Raw genomic sequence first — 22022 nt, 5'->3', positions numbered from 1 at the left:
TCTGTGGACATGAATGAGCCACCCAGATGGTATGTTGTTTTCCAGAGCTGCCAGGGTCAGGAACGTCGTGGATCGCGTCCACAGCATTTTAGAGAGGGAGGGTGAGCAGCCAGATGACTTGGTACATATTGGTGCCAATGACATAGGAAGGAAAAGTAAAGGGGCCCTGAAGGGAGAATTTAGTGAGCTAGGCAGAAGCAGGACATCCAGGATAGTAAGTTCTGGATTGCTACCTGTGCCATGTGCTAGTGAGCATAGAAACAGGATGATTTGGCAGATAAATGCATGGCTGAGAAGTTGGTGTAGGGGGCAGGGCTTCAGGTTCTTGGATCATTGGGATCTCTTCTGGGGGAGGTTTGACCTGTACAAAAGGGATAGGTTGCACGTGAACCTGAGGAGGACGAATATTCTGGCGGGCAGGTTTGTTTGAGCTGTTGGGGAGGGTTTAAACTAATTTGGCAGGGTGTGGGAACCAGAGTGAAGGGACGCAGGATGTGACTGATGGTAAAAAAGTAAAGATAGCCTGTAGTCAGACTGTCAGGAAGGGTCCAGAGGAGGTTCACAAAGATGATTTTGGGAATGAAAGGGTTACCATACAAGGAACATTTGATGGCTCTGGGTCTGTACTCACTGGAATTTAGAAGGAAAAGAGGGGATCTGATTGAAATCCTTTGAATGTTAAAAGGCATAGACAGAGAACATGTGGAAAAGGCGTTTCCCATGGTTTGGGAGTCCAGGACAAGAGGGCACAGCCTCAGTGTAAACGGGTATCCATTTAAAACAGAGATGCAGAGAAATTTCTTTAGCCAGAGGGTGGTGAATTTGTGGAACTTGTTACCACATGAAGCAGTGGAGGCCAGGTCGCTGGGTGTATTTAAGGGAGAACATGATAGGTTCTTGATGGGACTAGGCATCAAAGTTTACGGGGGTGGGGTGGAATGCCGGAGAGTGGGGTTGAGGAGGGGGAGAAAAGGATGAGCCATGATTGAATGGTGGAGCAGACTCGATGAGCCAAATGGCCTCATTCTACTCCTATGTCTTATGGTCTTATTGTCTTAATGAAGTTGCTCATAACATGTTCGTTGTAAGAAACATGGTCCCTATGTCTCAAGTTATTATGAAGAAACTTGCAAGCCATTAATGAAAAGTGATATGGTAAGTAGGAAGAATCTATTAGGTAGTTGGGGAAATCTAAGATACAAAGTATTATCTTACTTCAGAGCCAGGGATGTCAGAAGTGATGCTGGACAACACTGCCATTGCCTGAGCACAAGTGGCAATTAATGCTCCGACAATTTTAACTATGAGGGTGGTAGTTTTTTATTGAATTGTATAAACGATTATAGGAAACAGACTGATAGATCTATGATTCAATAAAAAAGCACAACAGGTGAGATTAGCAGAAAGGCTGTTTCAATTAGTTTTATATCCTGTCGCTCTACACAACTAATGTCTTTCAGTTTTGGCACAATTTCAATAAATATCTTAGATATCCTCTCTAAGCTTTCACATCTTTTGAAAAATTAGGTACATTAATTCCTAATTTCTCTTTGTTCCTGGACCTTTTAGTTCATATTGAGTCTCTCATTCTCCTAGAATGCAACATTTTGGTAGAACGTGGCAAAAGCTCATCTGATACATTGGTGCAATATCATCACTTAGTCTGTCATCCTGAAAACTATTCCTGTCACTGCCCTTCGCTATTTTTCAGGGTTTGCTGATATCTGTAAATTTTGAAATCGTGCCCTGTGTACTTAAACACAAATCATTAAATGATTAAGAAAAATTGAATGTGCATACACAAAAAATGACAATCCTAATAGATCCTTCCTCTGACTTTATTGAGAATCTCAAACAAATCAATGAAAACACAATTTTGCTTAAGAAATGATATATGAAATCCATATTTTTCTAAGTGTAAATTAATTTTGACTTAAGTAGTCGATCACAAAATTTAAACCAACCGATTTGTTTTTGACCTTTAACTACCTCTCCCGTTCCAATAGATGATAATAATTTGTCATGAACAAATATTATCCTACTCCTACTTTCTTCAGCATTCTAGACTCATTGGAAAGAGTGACTTTCTACATCAAGTGATGTCATTTTTTAAAATAGCTTGTCATTATCTAGAGTCACAAAGTCACAGACAGATACAACATAGAAAAAGGCTTGTTGACCCACTGAATTGGTGTTGACCACCAATCACTCTGGTTACACAAATCCTACCCTAACCCCTTAATAGCCTCTCACATTCCCCTCAATTCCTCACTAGATTATACCACTCATCTACACACTAGGGATCATTTAGACAGAACAATTAACTTGCACCCACAATTTCTTTTGATTTAGCAGGAAATCGGTAGAGCTGGAGGAACCAACATGGTTATAGGGAGTTAGTGCAAACTCCCCATGGACAGCACCAGCGATAAGGAATAAACTTAGGTCCCCTGGAACTGTGAGGCAGCTAGTCTACTAGTTACACCACCAGGTCATCCAGATTTTCCTACTATCAATTTTTGGAATAGAAGCTTCAGAATGAAGTGATATATAAGCTGTTCACATTCACTACTGACCCATGGGTTACGGGGTGACCTAGTTTCTTTCCTATTCATGCAAGGGGATGCGTGCTATCCAGATTGAGATGGCATTTAATTGTCCATCCCTAACTCCCCTTGAGCAGGTGAAGGTCATTTGCCTCCCTGAATTGTTGCAGTCCTTGAGATGTGGGGAGGGGATTCCAGGATTATGACCCAGCGACAACCGACAGCAATATACTGTACTTCTATGTCAGGATGGTGTGTGGCTTGTGTTCCTGGTGGTGGTGTTCTCGTGCTTTGCTCTTCTAGCTGGCAGAGGCCATGGGCTTGTAAGGTGCTGTCTAAAGACTCTTGGTGAGATGCTGCAGTGCATACTGTAGATGGTACAAACAACGTTTACTGTGTATTGGCGGTGAGTATCTGAACAGTTGTGAGTGGGTGCACTGTTCTGTATGGTGTCACACTCCTGGACTGTTACTGAAGCTGCATTCAAACAGTCAGATATTTCATCACATTCCTGTCTAGTGGTGGACAGGTGTTGGGAAGTTAGGAGGTGAGTTAGTCACTCCCTGCAGAATGCATCACCTCTGATCTGCTCTTGAAGACACATCCACTGAGTTTCTGAATCCTTTGGTATCTACTTACTTCCTGAATTTGTACCAACCCAGAGCATGGCTCTGCACAGCAGTGTGACATTGAACAAGATAATGCCATCTTACATGAGCAACATATCAAGTCAAACTGAAGCACGAACTAACTTACACAAAAAAGCAATGAATAAGTTAGCAAATGAAAGTATAAAAAACTTAAAAAACACTTTTAAACCATCAAAACATTATGGAAGATTCAATTAATCCAAACAATTACGTAAGTAACCTTGTACTTACCAAGACTCTTCGCAACCATTGCTTTCTATTCAAATGAATGGACTTACTGTTCCTGCAGTGAGTCTGATGCAGACACAGTTTGCAGACTTCCCAGCGTAACATCAGAGTTCAGCACTGGAATGCAGTTGGAAAAGTGCCAGTGGAAACCAACCAGTAAGTCTGTGATTGTTTGAGACGCCCATGTTTGATTGGACTGTTGAAACTGCTGAAACTGCCAGAATTACCTAATAACTTCTGGCTAATGGTCATTTCTATCCAAAGATAAAGGTTTATCAAAACTGACAGTGAGCCACAAGTGCATCCAATGCAGCCTGACCTTCCTGGCGTTCCTCTACTTATTCTCTTTTTTTAATAAATAGTTCAATTAGGAAATTTTATTGGAACAGTTCTGGGATAATAGGCAAAAACATAATAATTTTCAATAAAAATGCATAAGGATTTAAGTGCCAGTGTTGCATTTGTTATATTGATTGTGATAAAAAGCAAAGTTGGTTGTAAAAGGACCTTGCACGATTGTTTACTCTGATATTCTCCATTCAAAAGAAATTGACTGGAAATAATATGCAAATCTAAAGCTTCCTCCGGAGCATTAAAAAAAAGTCCGAAATCACTGCCTTGACAATGGTAACACTTCAAGTGAAATTCAGCTAATATTTGAAAGAGGATTATGCAAAGGGAGGTGAATTATGAACCAGCTAGAAGTATTAAGGGATTTAACTGTTGTCAAATCTCTTACTTACATTACCTGTTTTTGCTGGCACGGTGGATAATGCAAGTACACAACATGATAGAATGTCCATTAATCTCTGCTAGTTAAAAAGGAATGCTGGATTTATAAACAATATTTTCAATTTGAGAAATTGTAAAATGTGATTGACTGATCAGCCCATAACTGAAAACGATCCTGCACAGCCTAATTCGGGGAAGAATAGGAACTACAGTTTTGTGGTAAAGTCACGAAATATTGTCATAAGCACAAGTACATATAAGCACGAGTGCAATCAAAAACTAACTTTCAGGAGTATCACAAGCACATGGCATCATATAAGCAACATTCACAAGAAAAAAAAAACTGACACCCAAATTTTACAAGAAAACACAATTAGAACAAAAAAAAGACTGAAGTCCCTTTTAGTGCAAAATGGTTAAAGAAGTCAGTGTTGCTAAACTGTAAAGATCAGTATTGCTTTGGTTGGTTCAGGCTGAACAGAAGTAGCTGTAATTGAACCTGATGACATGGAATTGCAGGATTCCGTAGCCCCTGCCCAATGATCGCTGGGAAAAGATGGCATAGCTCAGATGGTTGGGAGGTTAGGTGTTCGAAGTTGCCTTCTTGAAGTGGCACTACCTGTAGAGGCTACCAGTAATGGGGAGGGACGTCCCCTTGATTTATTGAGCAGAGACCACTTCTCTCTGAGCTTCTTACATTCCTGTGCATTTGAATTGCCATACCAGACCATACTGCAACCCATCAGGTATATGTCCAACAGTACATCTGTAGAAATTTGTCAGAGTGTACAATAACAAGACGGACCTCTTTCAGCTTCCAAGAAAATATTTGTGATTACATCTATGTGCTGGGCCTAGGACAGGTCACCTGATAATACTCAGAAATTTAAAGCTTCTGATTATTTCCACTGCCAGCCCCCCCAGTGTAGACTGGCACATGTTCACCCTCCTTCTCCTTTCAAAGTCAACAATCCGCTCTTTAGTTTGGCAGACTTTGAGCGACAGAGTGGTGTAGCACCACTCAACCAGGTATCCTATCTCACTCGGGTAAGCTGACTCCTCACCAGTTATGAGTTGTCCGACAGCAACAGCCTTGCCAGCAAATTTGAAGATGGCATCGAAGCTGCGCTTATCCACACAGTCTTGTGTGGATAGGGAGTAGAGCAGGGGGCTTTGCATGCAGCCTTAAGGTGCACCTGTGTTGATAATCAGAGAGGAGGAGATGTTGTTACCAATTCTCACTGATTGAGGTATGTTTGTGCTTGGAGTTAGGACAGATGAACTTGAAGATTGGAAGACCATTCTTCAACCATCAGATAGATGGTCAAAGTCCATGTATACTGAGTCAAAGTGATGCAACTATTTTTTATTTACCCATTCCCAGATGTCAATGTCACCAACATGATCAGCATTTAGGGCCTGTAGAATACCTCCAACAAAAGTTGGTAAATAAAAGTCCCAGTTGTCTAGGAATGAATCAATTATCTCATATCTGGGAAGAGAATCACTCAAAGTCATAGAGTCCAACATATGTTGTAGATAGGGTCGTGGGCACGTGGCCAAGTGGTTAAGGCATTCAACCAGCGACCTGAAGGTTATGAGTTCGAGCCCCAGCTGAGGCAGCGTGTTGTGTCCGTGAGCAAGGCACTTAACCACACATTGCTCTGCAACGACACTGGTGCCAAGCTGTATTGGCCCTTGCCGTTCCCTTGGACAACATCGGTGTCATGGAGAGGGGAGACTTGTAGCATGGGCAACTGCCGGTCTTCCATACAACCTTGCCCAGGCCTGCGCCCTGGAGAGTGAAGACTTTTCAGGTGCAGATCCATGGTCTCGCAAGACTAACGGATGCCTTACCTGCGGAAGAGGATTGTCGAAGATTGCAGAGAGACATTGATAGGATGCAGAAGTGGGCTGAGAAGTGGCAGATGGAGTTCAACCCGGAGAAGTGTGAGGTGGTACACTTTGGAAGGACAAACTCCAAGGCAGAGTACAAAGTAAATGACAGGATACTTGGTAGTGTGGAGGAGCAGAGGGATCTCGGGGTACATGTCCACAGATCCCTGAAAGTTGCCTCACAGGTAGATAGGGTAGTTAAGAAAGCTTATAGGGTGTTAGCTTTCATAAGTCGAGGGATAGAGCTTAAGAGTCGCGTTGTAATGATGCAGCTCTATAAAACTCTGGTTAGGCCACACCTGGAGTACTGTGTCCAGTTCTGGTCGCCTCACTATAGGAAGGATGTGGAAGCATTGGAAGGGGTACAAAGGAGATTTACCAGGATGCTGCCTGGTTTAGAGAGTATGCATTATGATCAGAGATTAAGAAAGCTAGAGCTTTACTCCTTGGAGAGAAGGAGGATGAGAGGAGACATGATAGAGGTATACAAGATATTAAGAGGAATAGATAGAGTGGATAGCCAGCGCCTCTTCCCCAGGGCATCACTGCTCAATACAAGTGGACATGGCTTTAAGGTAAGGGGTGGGAAGTTCAAGGGGGATATTAGAGGAAGGCTTTTTACTCAGAGAGTCGTTGGTGCGTGGAATGCACTGCCTGAGTCAGTGGTGGAGGCAGATACACTAGTGAAATTTAAGAGACTACTGACAGGTATATGGAGGAATTTAAGGTGGGGGGGGGTTATATGGGAGGCAGGGTTTAAGGGTTGGCACAACATTGTGGGCTGAAGGGCCTGTACTGTGCTGTACTGTTCTATGTTCTAGCATAGAGAGACCGGACCCTCTCAGCTCACCATGTCCACACCAATGTTTCTGCCCGATATACTTCAGTGCATTGATTATCTAATTTCTTTACCCTTGGCCCTTTTGGGTTGTGCATGTTTATCATACATTGAAATCATGGAAGACACAGTGATGAGTGGTGCAGCAGAAAATTGAAAAAGGTCTATTTCAAATGTAACAAGTTAATGTTCACCTGCTGTTCAATCATAAATCTACCTCCCAACATAAAACTTATCTTTGTGATGGGAAATAGAAAAATATCCATCATCTCCAAATGTATCATACTGGATCAGATAGCCTGATAGAGACAATAGAAAATGCTTCACTAGAGAAAGAATCACACCCAGTCTGGAACTTCATTATGCAACGCTCTTTGATTCTATGCATACTGTAGAATATACATGCAGTTACTTTGTGGTTTAGGCAATACATACACAGTTAACTCAAACTACTGACTTGAGACATTATAAACTTACATTACTGTAGATCTACAGCAGATATATATATATAGCAAGGGGGTGCCTGAGACATTTGCGCTGTACTGTATTTGTCAACATGGAGCAGAGAGCGAGTTTGTAAATCTGGCGGGAACAAAGGATGTCAGGAATGGCGAGGGTGGAGCACCGCAAGAGGGATGTAGGACAGGTGACAGAGAAGGCGTGCCAGGGGAGGGGGTTGGCATGGGTGCAGACACACCCAGCCCTGACACACCAGGCAAGGTCATTTGATTCCAAACAATTGGATTATTAGTCATTACAAACTGTCTTTCTGGTGCTTCCTGCCCCCCTCCCCGCTCCCTCCCCCTTTTCCCAACCATGATTCCCCTTTCCCTGACCCCTTCCCACTCCCAGCTTCTTCGCATAAATCATGAAATATTTTTTTTCCTTTGCGACAGCAGCACAGTGTGCCTGAGACTTTTGCACAGTACTGTGTGCAGTAATGAAATATTAGATCTAAGCTGCCTATAGTACACACTAAAAAGTCATTTGGGTAAAATTAGTGGTGAAGTTGCCAACATAAGTATCCTACTGGATTGAAGAAGCTTCATAAGAAAGCTGCTGATTAACTTAAGGTCATTATATAAGCCCAAGGACTGCACGCCATGCATGCAGAAAGTGGTCCTATCACTAAGGTCAGTGGTTAAACAAACTGTTGTAAAATTCTTTGTTGGCAATTTCCAAGCCATCAATCTCTAGAAGGCAAGGAAACCAGATGCACACCATTCACTGTCTACAAGTTTTTCTTATAACTCACGCTTTTCCTCTATTTTTGCAGGCTCAGTACCTTGGAATGCTCTACTTGACAGCAGCATGGGCATCGCTTCACCAGACAGATGGAACCATTTCGTCTCTACTTTCTCAGGGGCAAATAGGGCCGGATTACAAAGGCCGCTCTTCCAAGTGTGTTTCAGAGGGCATGCATGATGTCTGTTTTGCACCAGAGTTGTAGCAATAGTTTATGAATAAAATGATCAGACTTCTGGGGATCAGAATTAGGCGCAAATGTGCTTTTGTAAACAAAAATTTAAAATGTTGCCACATATTACAACCACAATCGTTGAAACCCTTCCTTGGAACAGATCACAGGGATAGTTTGCAGAAAAGAAACAAATATATAATTAAATTGAGGCTTACTTAAGCACAATTTTTTGGAACGGAAACCCCACTAAAATGAAAATTATATTTATACTAAATCCACTAAAATATTAATTCATATGAGAATATGGTCTGTCTTTGATCTTCTTTTTTACCACTTTGTTGATCTGTTTATCTTTATATCAATTCATGGAATGGTGGTGATTTCAGCCTCATAACCTGTAAGTGAATTTAAATCATTTAGTTCCTCTGTAATTTGATGAGAAGAAGGGGCAACAGTACATTGTGATGCAAGAATGTTAGTTCTTTGAGTTGCTCAGATGTAAAGGGCAGAGGAACATAGTCCAATGCGGCCATTCCAGAGCAAGGCATTCATTGTGCACTGCAGAACCTATCTCCTCATTGTGTATGAAACAACGGTGAGAAATACCCCAGGCCACTAAGCAAGGCCATATCATCTGAAACTTAAATAAAAGCAAGAGGACACTTCCATTATGAATTGACATGGGCATAGAAAGCCTGTGATTATGCAGTACTCTGAAACAACTTGAAGATGAGTAGAATCACAAACAAGAGAAAATTTACAGATGCTGGAAATCCAAAGCAACACACACAAAATGCTGGAGGAACTCAGCAGACCAGGCTGCATCTATGGAAAACGGTAAACAGTTGAAGTTTTGGGCCAAGACCCTTTTGTCCTGCCGAAATGCAGGGTGAAAGGCTACCTAGAGTAGGAAAGAATATGAAGCTCGGTATACAATCATATCCAACATGACATTATTTCAGAGAAACTGAGCAGCTGTATCCTGTTCCCCATTCGAATGTTTGTGTACTATCCAAATCATTAACATGGGATATCACTGTAGTCTTATCATTTGTTAAGAAAACTAACTCAAGCACTATTTTGAATAAATGCCTAAAATGGCAAAACAAAACATTCTGCCTTAGAATGAGGCGGTTATATTTTGAATGTGAATTCTCTGGCTCTGCATATCATGTTGAAGGAAATTTGCAATTCCAGAGCTGTTAAAGTACAGGGTGCAGAAAATAATCCATTATCTGTGATTGCAAGATATTGATATGAAGCCAGAGATGTTATAAAGATGCTCAATGAATAATGAACTCAATTTCTACATATCTTCATGTGATTCTTGTAATAATTCTCCAGTAACAAACTAATATGTATTTTACATAATATGCCCATGGTCGAAACCAGAATATATATTTGTGTTTGGTCTTGAAAAGCTTCATTTACTGTGTAAACATATGCAACATGAACATCAGCAAATTACCAACACACTACTTTGACCATGGAACATTGACACCTGTAATAAACAAATCGTTTAGAACCATCACAATTTCAGACATAAAAGGTAGCTTTTGTTCCTAATAAAGCAGCCACTGAGTGTATGTTTCTGGTTGTCTGCTGCTGGAACCCACCCACTTCAAGGTTTGACGTGCTGTGCATTCAGAAATGCTCTTCTGCACATCACTGTTGTAACACATGGTTACTTGAGTTACTGTCTCCTTCCGGTCAGCTTGAACCAGTCTGGCCATTCTCCTCTGACCTCTCTCATTAACAAGGCATTTTCACCAACATAACTGTTACTCACTGGATTTTTTCTTTGTTTTTGCACCATTCTCTATAAACTCTAGAGACTGTTGTGCATGAAAATCCCAGGAGATCAGCAGATTCTGAGATACTCAAACCACCCCATCTGGCACCAGCAATCATGCCACGGACAAAGCCCCTTAGATCACATTTCTTCCCTATTCTGATATTTGCTCTGAATAGCAACTGAACCTCCTGACTATGTCTGTGTGCTTTTATGCATTGAGTTGCTGCCACATGATTAGCTGATTAGATACTTGCATTAACAAGCAGGTGTACAGATGTACTTAACAAGTGACCACTACGTGTAAATAAATCAGCTTCATTCTAACCAGTCTAATGTCTGGCTTGTGAGAAGTGGGAGCTCTCAATGCTGAAGAATCTAGCAGGTGAGCCGTCTGATTCGTGTTACATGCGGTATGAATAGTGGACAGGGTTTACTCTGCACTTTACAGCAGATGTCTCGGCAACGCTTCAAATTTTAATCAACATGTAATTATTCCGAATGGAGATGCAGATGTATCGGACCACTTGAACCGATGGCACACACAGATGCTACAAAACCTGCATCATTTCTGCTTAAATTTCAGTACAGACTTACTGAAAACTTCATGCTGCTGCCCATTTGGTGACTATTTACCTTTCCTTCATTTGAAAACTTTGACTTGCATCAACAAATATTCTACAAATGCAGATAAAAGTCATAATTTGCTGCGAGCACCATGGATTCCCTGTTGTGTTCCAGGATGTTCAACACTTCAAGTGAAGTTAAAGAATTACTTTTTAAATAAATGGTTTCCAAAGCACAAGATTAATTCTAACAAATAATTTTAGGTTAGATTTCTCTTAAATACTTGTCAATAAATGTACATTCAGAAACATTTCAATTCACTGCAGGGATTATTTTACTTAGAAACAAGCTTTTATTTAGAGAAAAGAATGGAAAATTGATAGAATCCACTGCCCCTTGTTTTTCAGAACTCTGGAAACGACATTTCATCCACAAGGTTTTCCAGAAGCAATAATTATATTTTAAAAACTACATCGCATGATTGTATTCATGGAAAATTCCACCCTCCCCCCCCCCCCCTTAGATTGCATTGGGTTCAAGATTTTATGGGCCATTGGACACATTTTAAAAGGCAAAAAGGTCTTTGTAACTTTAATCATTGTTTTCGGTGTAAATACTTCCCGCCGTCAGTTATTATTTAAAGGATTTAAATTGCCATAGTTTCAGTTTCCACAAAACTGAAATTTGAAAGTCATTTACACAACTGCCTGCCTCAGATGGCTTCTTACAACAGTACCACTCCGAAAGGGATTGGGGACACGGATACTGGCGTGGAAGCCAGCGCGCAGTGGAGGGGCTTTGGGGGTCTCCGGACTCACGACAGGCGGTCGCAGATAATAAATGTATCTCTGATGGCGCTTGAGTGAAAAATAATGCGGCGAGTAAATGGTTAATGGCTGATGCACAGACAATAAGTGGCTGTCATGTTCTCCTCCTGGCACTAACATACACGTATTTAGTAGCGGCATGTATATTTCTGAATATACTAGGGTAATAATGTGCCTAAGTGTAGGTGCGGTAAGACAGTGCTAACATTAAGGTGGTAAACGCCAGATCGATATATAACTGGGTTCTAATGCTGGACGGCAATAACCGGAGTGCCGATATATTTCCGGCTGCTCCAGTCAAATTGAGTTGATCTCGCCAACCGGTGAATAAGAGGCGCTCTTATTTTGCCCTTTATTAATCAGGTGGCCGCCGGTATACTCGCCAAAGGATTCTAACCAGATGAATGCGATCAAGTGAATTACCAGCAAAAAAACAGAATTAGAAACTCACCTTCTGCCTTTTGTATAGAAGCGATCCCTCCAGTGAGAACAATGATCGACCACACTGGAAAAGAGAATTAGGTTTCAGTGTGTGGATGTCACATAACACTGCCACTCAAACGTAGAAAACTGGGCAGAATTTACAGAGAATATGAAGTTTAATCTTAAATTTGAAAACATGGGATACAAAATAAGGTATTTATTGCATAAAGTATTCCCAATAAATATTAAACAAAGAAGAAATCTAACATGCAGGATCTGTGCTCTAGATACGCCGTACAGCAGTAAAGGTACTCTTATAAAGTACTCTTCCTCAGCAGTAAATAAGAAGGGTTGCGGGAAAATGTTTCAGGGTAGTTTGCCTCTTGCCGTCGATAAGTATGTCCTACATTGTGCCTGGAACCGGTGGTGAAGTAGTCAGCCCCGGGATACTTATACAATGTCTCCCTGAACTCACTGCATGCACTGAACAACTTAACGTGATTTTATTTCTTATCTAGGGTGTAAGAAAAAGAGGTTATGTTTGGTCAAATAGTAGTTTTATAATTGAGTGTCTGTAAGAATTCTTAAAATTAGGATTCTGTGTCAGCCAAGAGGGAGGTTTATCTCGCTTCTTCAATAAGGTGCAATTAGAAACCGTGCCATTGTCTGGACCCCAACTTTTTTTTCAGGAAATAGTTGGAATTATGGTGAGGAACTAAATACGGTATAGTTAGAGAACGTTTTCAATGGATGATCGATAGGTGCTTAAATAATTCCGCCGCCCCCACCTGCCCCCTGCTTGGAAATGAATGGTCAGGCTGTGGTCGAGTCATTCAAATTCCAATTACCAATACATTGAAGTGGGAGAAACATGTTACACTCGTCACTGGGAAAGCCCAGCAGAGATTGGCCTTCCCACGCCACCTTAGGAAATTCAACATCTCAGGAGGTATCCTGCCGAATTTTTACTCAGTGTTGTGACCACCTCTATCACCTTTTGGTTTCCCGCTCCCCGCCCCCCACCCCCCAAGTCTAGGATGCTGCGAACGGTCCACTTCGCGGGGAAGATCATTCATGGTCCGTCAGCTGCTGACATTGAATGACCTGTTCATTGCCAGAGCGAAGAAGAGAACTGGGAAAAAAAACATTACTGCTGACCCCACCTACCCTAGCAGTCACCTATTCACCAAATTGCCATCTGGGAGTCCGTCACCACCAGGGCTGCACATATGTAGCTTTCCAGCTTCTCAGCAAACCCTCCCTGCACACATCCATTAAATGGCCTTTCCTGCTCTTCTTTTTTTATCTGTTGATAACTATTGAGAATGTTCATATGTGCATATTTATTTAAATTTGATTATTGACGTTTGCACGTGTGATCGTTCCGCTAATTGCTGATTGCTCTTGGCCGTTTGCACTATTGTCTAGTAAATTGTTGGTTGCTGTTGTGTTGAATGTTATGATATTGTCTCGTGTTTAATGCTTGGTATCGAACCATACTCAATTCTGATATGTTTCACATACTGGCAATAAAGTGGTTCTGATTAACGTGGCTACCACACGACAAATGCGCGGCCGGCCACATTTCCTGCATGAAACGATTGGTTAAGGATTATGTATTGGGGCAAGTATTATTACAGAGATTATCAGACACTCTAAAACCATTGTAAGGAGATTATAAAACCACTGTTGAATAATGAGAAAAGTCTTTGCATATTTGCCCCATAAACGAAGGTTTATTTTATCAGAGCCAATTGTCAGTGTCACAGATTTCCATTTGACACCTATTTTAAAGAATTGCGGACACAAATAATAAAATCGCGATTGTTATGTTTAGAGCATGAGATTCATAAGACGTCCGAGAGAATAAGCATATTACAGCATAAACAGCGAATAATTGCGAGCATGTAATTATATTAACAGACTCCATGACACCAGAAACGAAGTTCAGACAACTTAGAAATTCTACTTGATCCTCCAATAATTAAGATCTTAAAATATTTAATGTCAATTTAAATTAATATTTACCCGTTTTCGCACGGATAGATATGCTTGGGTCTAGCTTCGCTGGTTCCAAATATCAGATTGGACACCGCTAAATACGCCTTTAATTCCGATACATAAACGGAATATCTTACTGAAAGAGCTGGCTGAACTTTCTGAATAAATGATAAAATTTAGCTACATTCTTGAGATATTGGAACTGAGATTGTTCCATTAAAGTTGAAAGCCTTGGTTTGTACCGGGGCTGGATGCGTGGTTTTCAGAATTAGGAACACTTCGTTGTGTGGTGAGCTTCATTAGTCATCAGCTCGCCTGTATTAAAAGTTTGTGTCCAATACATGAAATCATCAGTACATTCTAATTTACTGCACAATTCCCTGCTGTCCTGGGATCTGGCTGGAAATCCGGTGGGAGCAGCTGGGTCAGCAGGAAAAGTTCCCTATTTTCGGGCAGAGGTGAATGTTACGTGGCAGCAGGTAGACGCTGCATAAATCGGAGGGAAATGCACTATATCTGTTCCAATGTTAAGCGACTGATTGACTTGCACAAGGCAAGCGCAGACGTTCGGTGCAAATGGAGCCAATGGACGCGAGGACGCTGTGGACAGTATGAGGATGGAGAGGACCATACAGGCTCTGGCGCTGGGAGCACCGTCCACATTCAGCAGCACCCTCAACCTCAAAATGACTTCCTAGCCAGTCCCCAGGTCCCTTTATTCCTTTAGAACTACTAGCCTTGGATATACTCAGCTTAGGCAACCGTTTGGAGTACCGACTCCTCAAGATTCACAGAGATTCCTGGCTGAAGTGTTGACTTCATGGCCCTTCCTGACGATTCGGAAACATTTTCTGAGATCGTATGAGGAAACAACTTCCAAAACAACTGATTTCCCCTAATTTGAGTCTATTTCGTTTGGAATTTGCCCAGTTTTAATATGGGCGACTTCAAGCCTGTAACATTCAATCCATTAATTATTTACCAAGGAGAACATGAAAGTGCATTCGTCCATTTTTAAAATGTTCGGGGACCGCGCAAAAAATACACTTGAGCCGATGGCGGGAGTTACCGTGCTTTATGTTTAGTGCTCAGCAATATTCTCCAATATTGACCATTTAATCCAGCCAAGAAATGAGGCAGTACTAATGTAGAAATCGTGGTGAACGCCTCTGACATTTTGTTCATAAAAGCTGCCAATGAAGTGTAAGCGATTGCATTTGATCCTCGGCAATACGCCGTAGGGTGTTAGGTCGAGCGTGAATTCAGCGCCTTCTGCTCTCCGTCGTTACTAGTACACCTGCTCCAATAGCATAGATCGTACAATTTTCTGAATTCGTTGTATACGAAGACATTTGATATCGGTAGAACGAGAATGGGGTTGGTGACAGGGAAAAGTAGATAGTTAAGACGGCGCTTTTCAGATGGGAGCAGACATTGAGCGAGAAAGCTGCGGCGGGCAGCGTGCGGAGGGATCGAAGGCTGGGCCCGCTGTCCTCGAGGTGGTCGGACCAAGCCGCAGCACCACGTGGAGCTGTTCAGCACTTCCTGCAAAGCTGCAGACATCGGGAAAGAAACATCAGCCGGTTTCCATTTAAACCCTCACTCATCTTCAGTAACAGATACAGGCAGTTCCTTTCCAATCTTATCCGCCACTAATTAAGACAGCCGCGTTTGGACTCGCCTCTCCCGTTTTGCCATGTTTTTCCAGACCTCTATTATCTGAGCTCCGGCGGTTCCACAATTACATCCCCGTGGGACCGAGATCTTTGCTCATGAGCGGTCGAATCGCTCCATTTTATGATCCGCTTCATTTTCCCTGTGTCCGCATTGTTTTATCGAATTTAAAAGGCTTTCTGATGTTTACGCTTCTACACCGTTATACATATTTGTGCAAACTTGTGAGTTTAAATCGTTCGGGAAAACAACCATGTCGGGCATGATCTTGTATGGATTTGTTTCAAATAGTTTGAACACAACCGAGCCGAAATACACTCGTTCTCAGTCAGTTTAAAACGGATATACACGGCCCGTGGGAAAACCAATAATAACGCTAATGCACTGAAACAAAAGCTTTTACAATGAAACAGAAAGGCAGGCAAGTTTTCAAGAGCTGTTATTTTCGCCAAGACTGGTTGTTTTACGAAGCACAACAGTCCTGTAGATGGCGACGTTATTTTATGTTTTATTTGTGACTCACCTTTGAACATGAGGAAAAAGCGTCTTTCCAGCACCATTCTCTCTCGATCAGGAAGATGCCGATTTTCCTCGATGCCTCTTCGGGTCTATTGAGGAGGCAGTCTGCAAAGCCCAGTGGACTCAGTCGCTAGGTTCACAGCATTTCCTAGTCGGCGTTGTGTGCTCAAAGAATCCACGTTATCCGAATTAAGGAAACCAGATTTCTATTCGGTTGCTTTTCTCCCCCGATACTTACCTACATTCATTGATCAATTTCACATCCAATTTCTTGATGTTCATTACACAAACCATCCCTTTCCCCTGCTGGAGGATGGACTTCTCTCCTGGAAAACAAACTTTCCACACTGGGTTAGTCCCATCTTTTGTCCCTCGAGTAATTCCTCCACGGAGACCGCGATAGTCCTTCAGAAATGTTCGGTAGCTGTATTTTTACAATGACTTTTCAAGTGCTTTTAACGCAGGACAGGGCATCTAGGAAAATATGAATTGTTCTGAAGATGCCAAAGTCCGTTCCAGGGTGCAAAGCAGCAGGAAGGGTCTATCGATCTTTAGAGAGCCTGCAAGAGCCACTCCAGCTCCCAGCTGGATGGAAGAACTGTTTAGCGAATGAATGAGTCTCATTTTCGGATCGACGTGCTGTGCTTCAGCAAGCAGCTTGTACGCATGCACCCAACTCCACATTACACACCAAGCTGCAGCCTGCTGTTTCCAATTCCACACACACACCTTCAAACACGACGGCAGCAACCAAGAACAGATCGTTAATGAAGCCGCTACAAGTTCTCTATTGTTTTGAGGGTCACAATAATGAAGATTATTTAAAACATTTCAGAGTTCTAAACTCCGTGGTGATTTGGCGGATCTTGCGGGGCAGATATATAATATATACAAATCAGTGCATCCATTAGATTTTGCTTTACAGTGAGCAGTGTTGAGTGTCCAAGTGTTTTCAGAGAAACTATTGATCGGGAAGGATAGGTACTTGAAAAACACATGCCGTTCATTCATTTTTACCGTATATTTATATGTTGAGGTGTCAACATAGATCCTTAGAAAAAAATGTTAATATACTACAGATTTGTGAAAGATAAATCTGCTAGAATATTTGAGGTTATAATAAGCAGAATAGACAAGAGTGATGAATTTGAACTTCGACAGAGTACCATACAAGAGGTTATTAAAACGACTCATGGCATTAGGGACAACATATGGACAAGGACTGAAAATCGATCAACAAAAAGTGCAAGAATAAATGGGACACCTTTGTATTAGGAGGCTGTGAGCAGTGGGGTGCTGCTGGGGTTAAAGCTATCCACAATTTACATCCTTTGGATGAGAATCAAATGTAGTAACACACACGTATGCTGACGGTACGAAGCTAAGTGGCTGTACAGGGTGAGGGAGGGGCGCTGAGAGACTTCAGCAGCATAAACATAGAACAATAGAGCACAGTACAGGCCCTTCAGCCCACAATGTTGTGCTGACCTTTTAATCTACTCCAAGATTAATCTAAGGGTTAAGCAAATGGCGATAACATGACAAACAGAATATAATGTGTAACAAACATAAGGCCATCAACACCAAAGTGTCCATTTTAGTACATAAACCCCCCAAAAGGCAGGATAGTTTTAAGAAATAAGAGACTGAAAGGTATCCAAAGGGATCAAGGAATTTATTTACATGAATCAGTGAAAGTTAACAGTGAACAATTAGGAAAAGTACAGGTATCTTGCTCCAGTTGTGTAGGGCCCCGATAAACTGACACCTGGAATATCGTGTGACTGTCTGTCTGCTCTCCGTTTCAGAGGAAAATAACATGAAAAATAGCAGGACGAATTCATTCAGCTCCTGTGTTGGCTTTGACATTTAATAAGCTCATGGCTTTTCTCTTTGTGCTACCTTCCTATACTAACTTCAACTGAGTTCTTTTGTATAACTGCAATGGAGAGTGATTGAATCAGATTGAATCCTAGGATGTGCTGGGGGAGGATTGCCTCAGAAAGTGAAATTATGCAGAAATTACTTGTCTTTTGAAGAAAGGTATAACGTGTCAATGAAATGTACAAAATTGTTACAGACTTGGACACCAGTTGGTACCAAATGAAACAAGGGATGCAGGTTTATTGCTTTTTATAAAAGCTTTGTAAAATGCTGAAATAAAACTAGTTGTAGTCACATCCACGGCCTCCTCTACTGTAAAGATGAAGCCACACTCAGGTTGGAGGAACAACACCTTATATTCCATCTGGGTAGCCTCCAACCTGATGGCATGAACATCGACTTCTCTAACTTCCGCTAATGCCCCACCTCCCCCTCGTACCCCATCTGTTACTTATTTTTATACACGCATTCTTTCTCTCACTCTCCTTTTTCTCCCTCTGAATATACCCCTTGCCCATCCTCTGGGTCCCCCCCCCCCCCTTTGTCTTTCTTCCCGGACCTCCTGTCCCATGATCCTCTCGTATCCCTTTTGCCTATCACCTGTCCAGCTCTCGGCTCTATCCCTCCCCCTCCTGTCTTCTCCTATCTTTTTGGATCTCCCCCTCCCCCTCCAACTTTCAAATCCCTTACTCACTCTTCCTTCAGTTAGTCCTGACGAAGGGTCTCGGCCTGAAACGTCGACTGCACCTCTTCCTAGAGATGCTGCCTGACCTGCTGCGTTCACCAGCAACTTTTATGTGTGTTGCTTGAATTTCCAGCATCTGCAGAATTCCTGTTGTTTGCGGTTCAATCAACCTGCTGTCTATTTATTGTGAAGTACGTTAGCCATCCATATGCATGCATAATTTAAAGTTATGGATCTTGCCAGAAAGTAGTTAGCAGTGTATGTATTTAATTAGTGGAACTCAAGGGTCATCCAGTCTCACAGAAAGGTATCAGTCTGAGTGTTGTATTACAGTAGTATAAAAAAGAATTTGAAACATTAATTATTTTAAATCATTAAAGTTTAATGTATGATTTTTAGCAACCAGAATTAATAAACATGCATTCCACAAAGACCATTTAAGTAAACATTTGAAGACATTAATAACAGAACAATTCACCATATTCGAACAACACAAACACACATTTTCAAATATTCAGTATTACAACAAAATGCATAATTTAGCTTTAAATTATTCTTAATTCCCAAAATATACATCTTGAGTTATTTGCAACCCCTGCCCAGAAAACCAGAAAAAATGATTTTAATTAATAAAAATGAGGAAGCAGTTAAACTATGTACAATTCAACATTAAACATTCACCATTTACTGCTGATTGGAAGTAATATTTTAGATCTAGCATTGTAACAATTGTTCCTCAGGAGCCATTGTATTTCACATGGCATCAAAATGGAATCTGTGTGCTTCCTGGCGCTTTTCCCGGTCGTCTGCTTTCTGGAATTAAAGGAAAATGATGATTAAAAACAAATATCATTTATCACACAGCATAGTATGAGTATAATAGTTTGCTCTAACTTATTTTTTTAATCCTAGATTGAACTTGCTCTGTAGGTACTTAACCAGGCTGAAGCAAATTTTTGAATAAAGACCTGTGCTGTAATTAAACAATGAGAATACATGAAAGGAGACAGGGTTTTGGTCTTTCTCTGCAAAATCTCTAACAGCTAAATGCAAGTTAAAAAAATAACTAGAGCATTAAATGATAATGCAATGAGATTACACGTGGATTAAAGGGAGAATGTCCTCTTGAACACAGGAGAATATCTTTCCACAGAGGAGAATCCGTCATATTAAGCAAGAAGTGCTTCAAAAGGCTAACATGATGGTGCTCATTTAGATAACCAAGACAATGAAGGCAATTCAGACTGGAAGTACACTGCCTATAGAAAGTATTCACCCTCTTGGAAGTTTTAATGTTTTATTGTTTTACTACTTTGAATCACAGTGGACGTCATTTGGCTCTTTTGACACTGATCAACAGAAAAAGATTCGACTGTGTCAAAGTGAAAACAGACCTCTATAAAGTGATCTAAATTAATGACAAGTATAAAACACAAAATAATTGTTTGCATAAGTATTTATCCCCTTTAATATGACACACCAAAGCATCACTGGTGCAGCCGACTGGATTCAGAAGTCACATAATTAGTTAAATGACGATCTGTTTTTGGAGACCTGTGTGCAGTCAAGGTGTTTCAATTGATTGTAGTAAAAATACACCTATATCTGGAAGGTCCAACTGCTGGTGAGTCAGTATCCTGGTTCACTCCAAAAGAACGCTCCAAGCAACTCCGCGAAAAGGTTATTGAAAAGCACAAGTCAGGAGATGGATACAAGGAAATTTTCAAGTCAGAGAATATCCCTTGGAGTATATTGTTAATCGTCAAGAAATGGAAAGAAAATGGAAAAAATTTGCTGAGAGCAAGCCGTCCTCAAAAACTGAGTGACAATGCAAGGGGGGGACTAGTAAGGGAGGCCACCAAGAGATCTATGACAACTTTGGAGGAGTTACAAGCTTCAGTGGCTGAGATGGGAGAGACTGCGCGTACAACAACTGGTGCCATGGGTGCTTCGTCAGTTGCAGCTTTATGAGAGACTGGCAAAGAGAAAGCCACTGTTGAAAAAATTTCACATGAAATCTCAGCTAGTTTGTCAGAAGGCACGGGGGAGATTCCGAAGTCAGCTGGAAGGTTCTATAGTCTGATGAAAGCAAAGTTGAGCTTTTTGGCCATCAGACTAAACACTGCACATCATCAAAAACACACCATCCCTACCGCGAAGCAATGTGGTGGCTGCATGATGCTGTGGGGATGCTTCACTGCAGCTGGCCCTGGAAGGCTTCTGAAGGTAGAGGGTAAAATGAATGCAGCAAAATACAGGGAAATCCTGGAGGAAAACCTGGTGCAGTCTGCAAGAGAACTGCAAGTTAGGAGATTTGTTTTCCTGCAAGACAATAACCCCAAGCATAAAGCCAAAGCTACACAGGAATGGCTTAAAAACAACAAACTTAATGCCCTGGAGTGGCTAAATCAGAGTCCAGACCTCAATCCAATTGAGAATTTGGGGCTGGACTTGAAAAGGGCTGTTCACTCACAATCCCCATGCAATCTGACAGAGCCAAAGTAAACTTCTGTTAAAATCTATCTTCACCAACCGACACTTGGTGTCACTGTTGGTATTCCTTCATTTGCAACATCTCAATGCTATTGGCAGAACAACACACAGCATCAAATAGAATTCACAAGGGGAAAGGCCTTGGAGATGCCTCCCTTAACTACACCAGGACATAAAATAAAGTCCTTGACATGGAGAACAGAGAGAAAGATAATCTCTACACCTCTGTGTCGTATAAAGTCCCAGATCTGACCAAGTATTGGGGGTGTTGCACAAAGACCTCTATGCCAAGCCTCATTTTATGTGCCACCATTTTCTGTCATGAGGCAGCGCTGAACCGTACAAGCCCCCAATTCCACAAAGTATTCTTCTTAACTACTTTGTCCGTTAAACTAAGGAAGCACACAAAAAAGACAGGTACATTCGACTGCTGTTCATAGACTTCAGTTCAGCATTCAACACAATCATTCCTCAGAAACTGATTGGAAAGCTGAGCCTACTGGGCCTGAACACCTCCCTCTGCAACTGGATCCTAGACTTACTGACTGGGAGACCTCAGTCAGTCCGGATTGGAAGCAGCATCTCCAACACCATCACACTGAGCACGGGGGCCCCCCCAGGGCTGTGTGCTCAGTCCACTGCTGTTCACTCTGCTGACCCATGACTGTGCTGCAACACACAGCTCAAACCACATCATCAAGTTTGCCGATGACACGACCATGGTGGGTCTCATCAGCAAGAATGATGGCTCAGCACACAGAGGAGAGGTGCAGCGGCTAATGGACTGGTGCAGAGCCAACAACCTGTCTCTGAATGTGAACAAAAGAGATGGTTGTTGATTTCAGGA

The 22022-nt window shown here is 41.7% G+C and overlaps 2 protein-coding genes across 2 annotated transcripts in view; both read right to left on the bottom strand.

Moving 5' to 3' along the window:
* LOC140210287 (neuropilin and tolloid-like protein 2) overlaps window positions 1-16573 on the bottom strand; it is a 44723-nt gene extending 28150 nt beyond the window's left edge. Inside the window, exons 1-2 of the mRNA XM_072279165.1 lie at window positions 16118-16573; window positions 11948-12001 (exon numbers count right to left, since the gene is read on the bottom strand). Coding sequence (XP_072135266.1) covers window positions 11948-12001; window positions 16118-16154 — 91 coding nt within the window. The 5' untranslated portion in view covers window positions 16155-16573. The remainder of the gene's footprint in view (window positions 1-11947; window positions 12002-16117) is intronic.
* A 2481-nt stretch (window positions 16574-19054) lies between these two features.
* itfg1 (integrin alpha FG-GAP repeat containing 1) overlaps window positions 19055-22022 on the bottom strand; it is a 261975-nt gene continuing 259007 nt past the window's right edge. The window contains exon 18 of the mRNA XM_072279638.1: window positions 19055-19495. Coding sequence (XP_072135739.1) covers window positions 19436-19495 — 60 coding nt within the window. The 3' untranslated portion in view covers window positions 19055-19435. The remainder of the gene's footprint in view (window positions 19496-22022) is intronic.

Source organism: Mobula birostris, chromosome 15, assembly GCF_030028105.1.
Source record: "Mobula birostris isolate sMobBir1 chromosome 15, sMobBir1.hap1, whole genome shotgun sequence".
In the NCBI taxonomy this organism is placed as follows: Eukaryota; Metazoa; Chordata; class Chondrichthyes; order Myliobatiformes; family Myliobatidae; genus Mobula; species Mobula birostris.
This window is presented reverse-complemented; position numbering and strand designations above follow the sequence as displayed.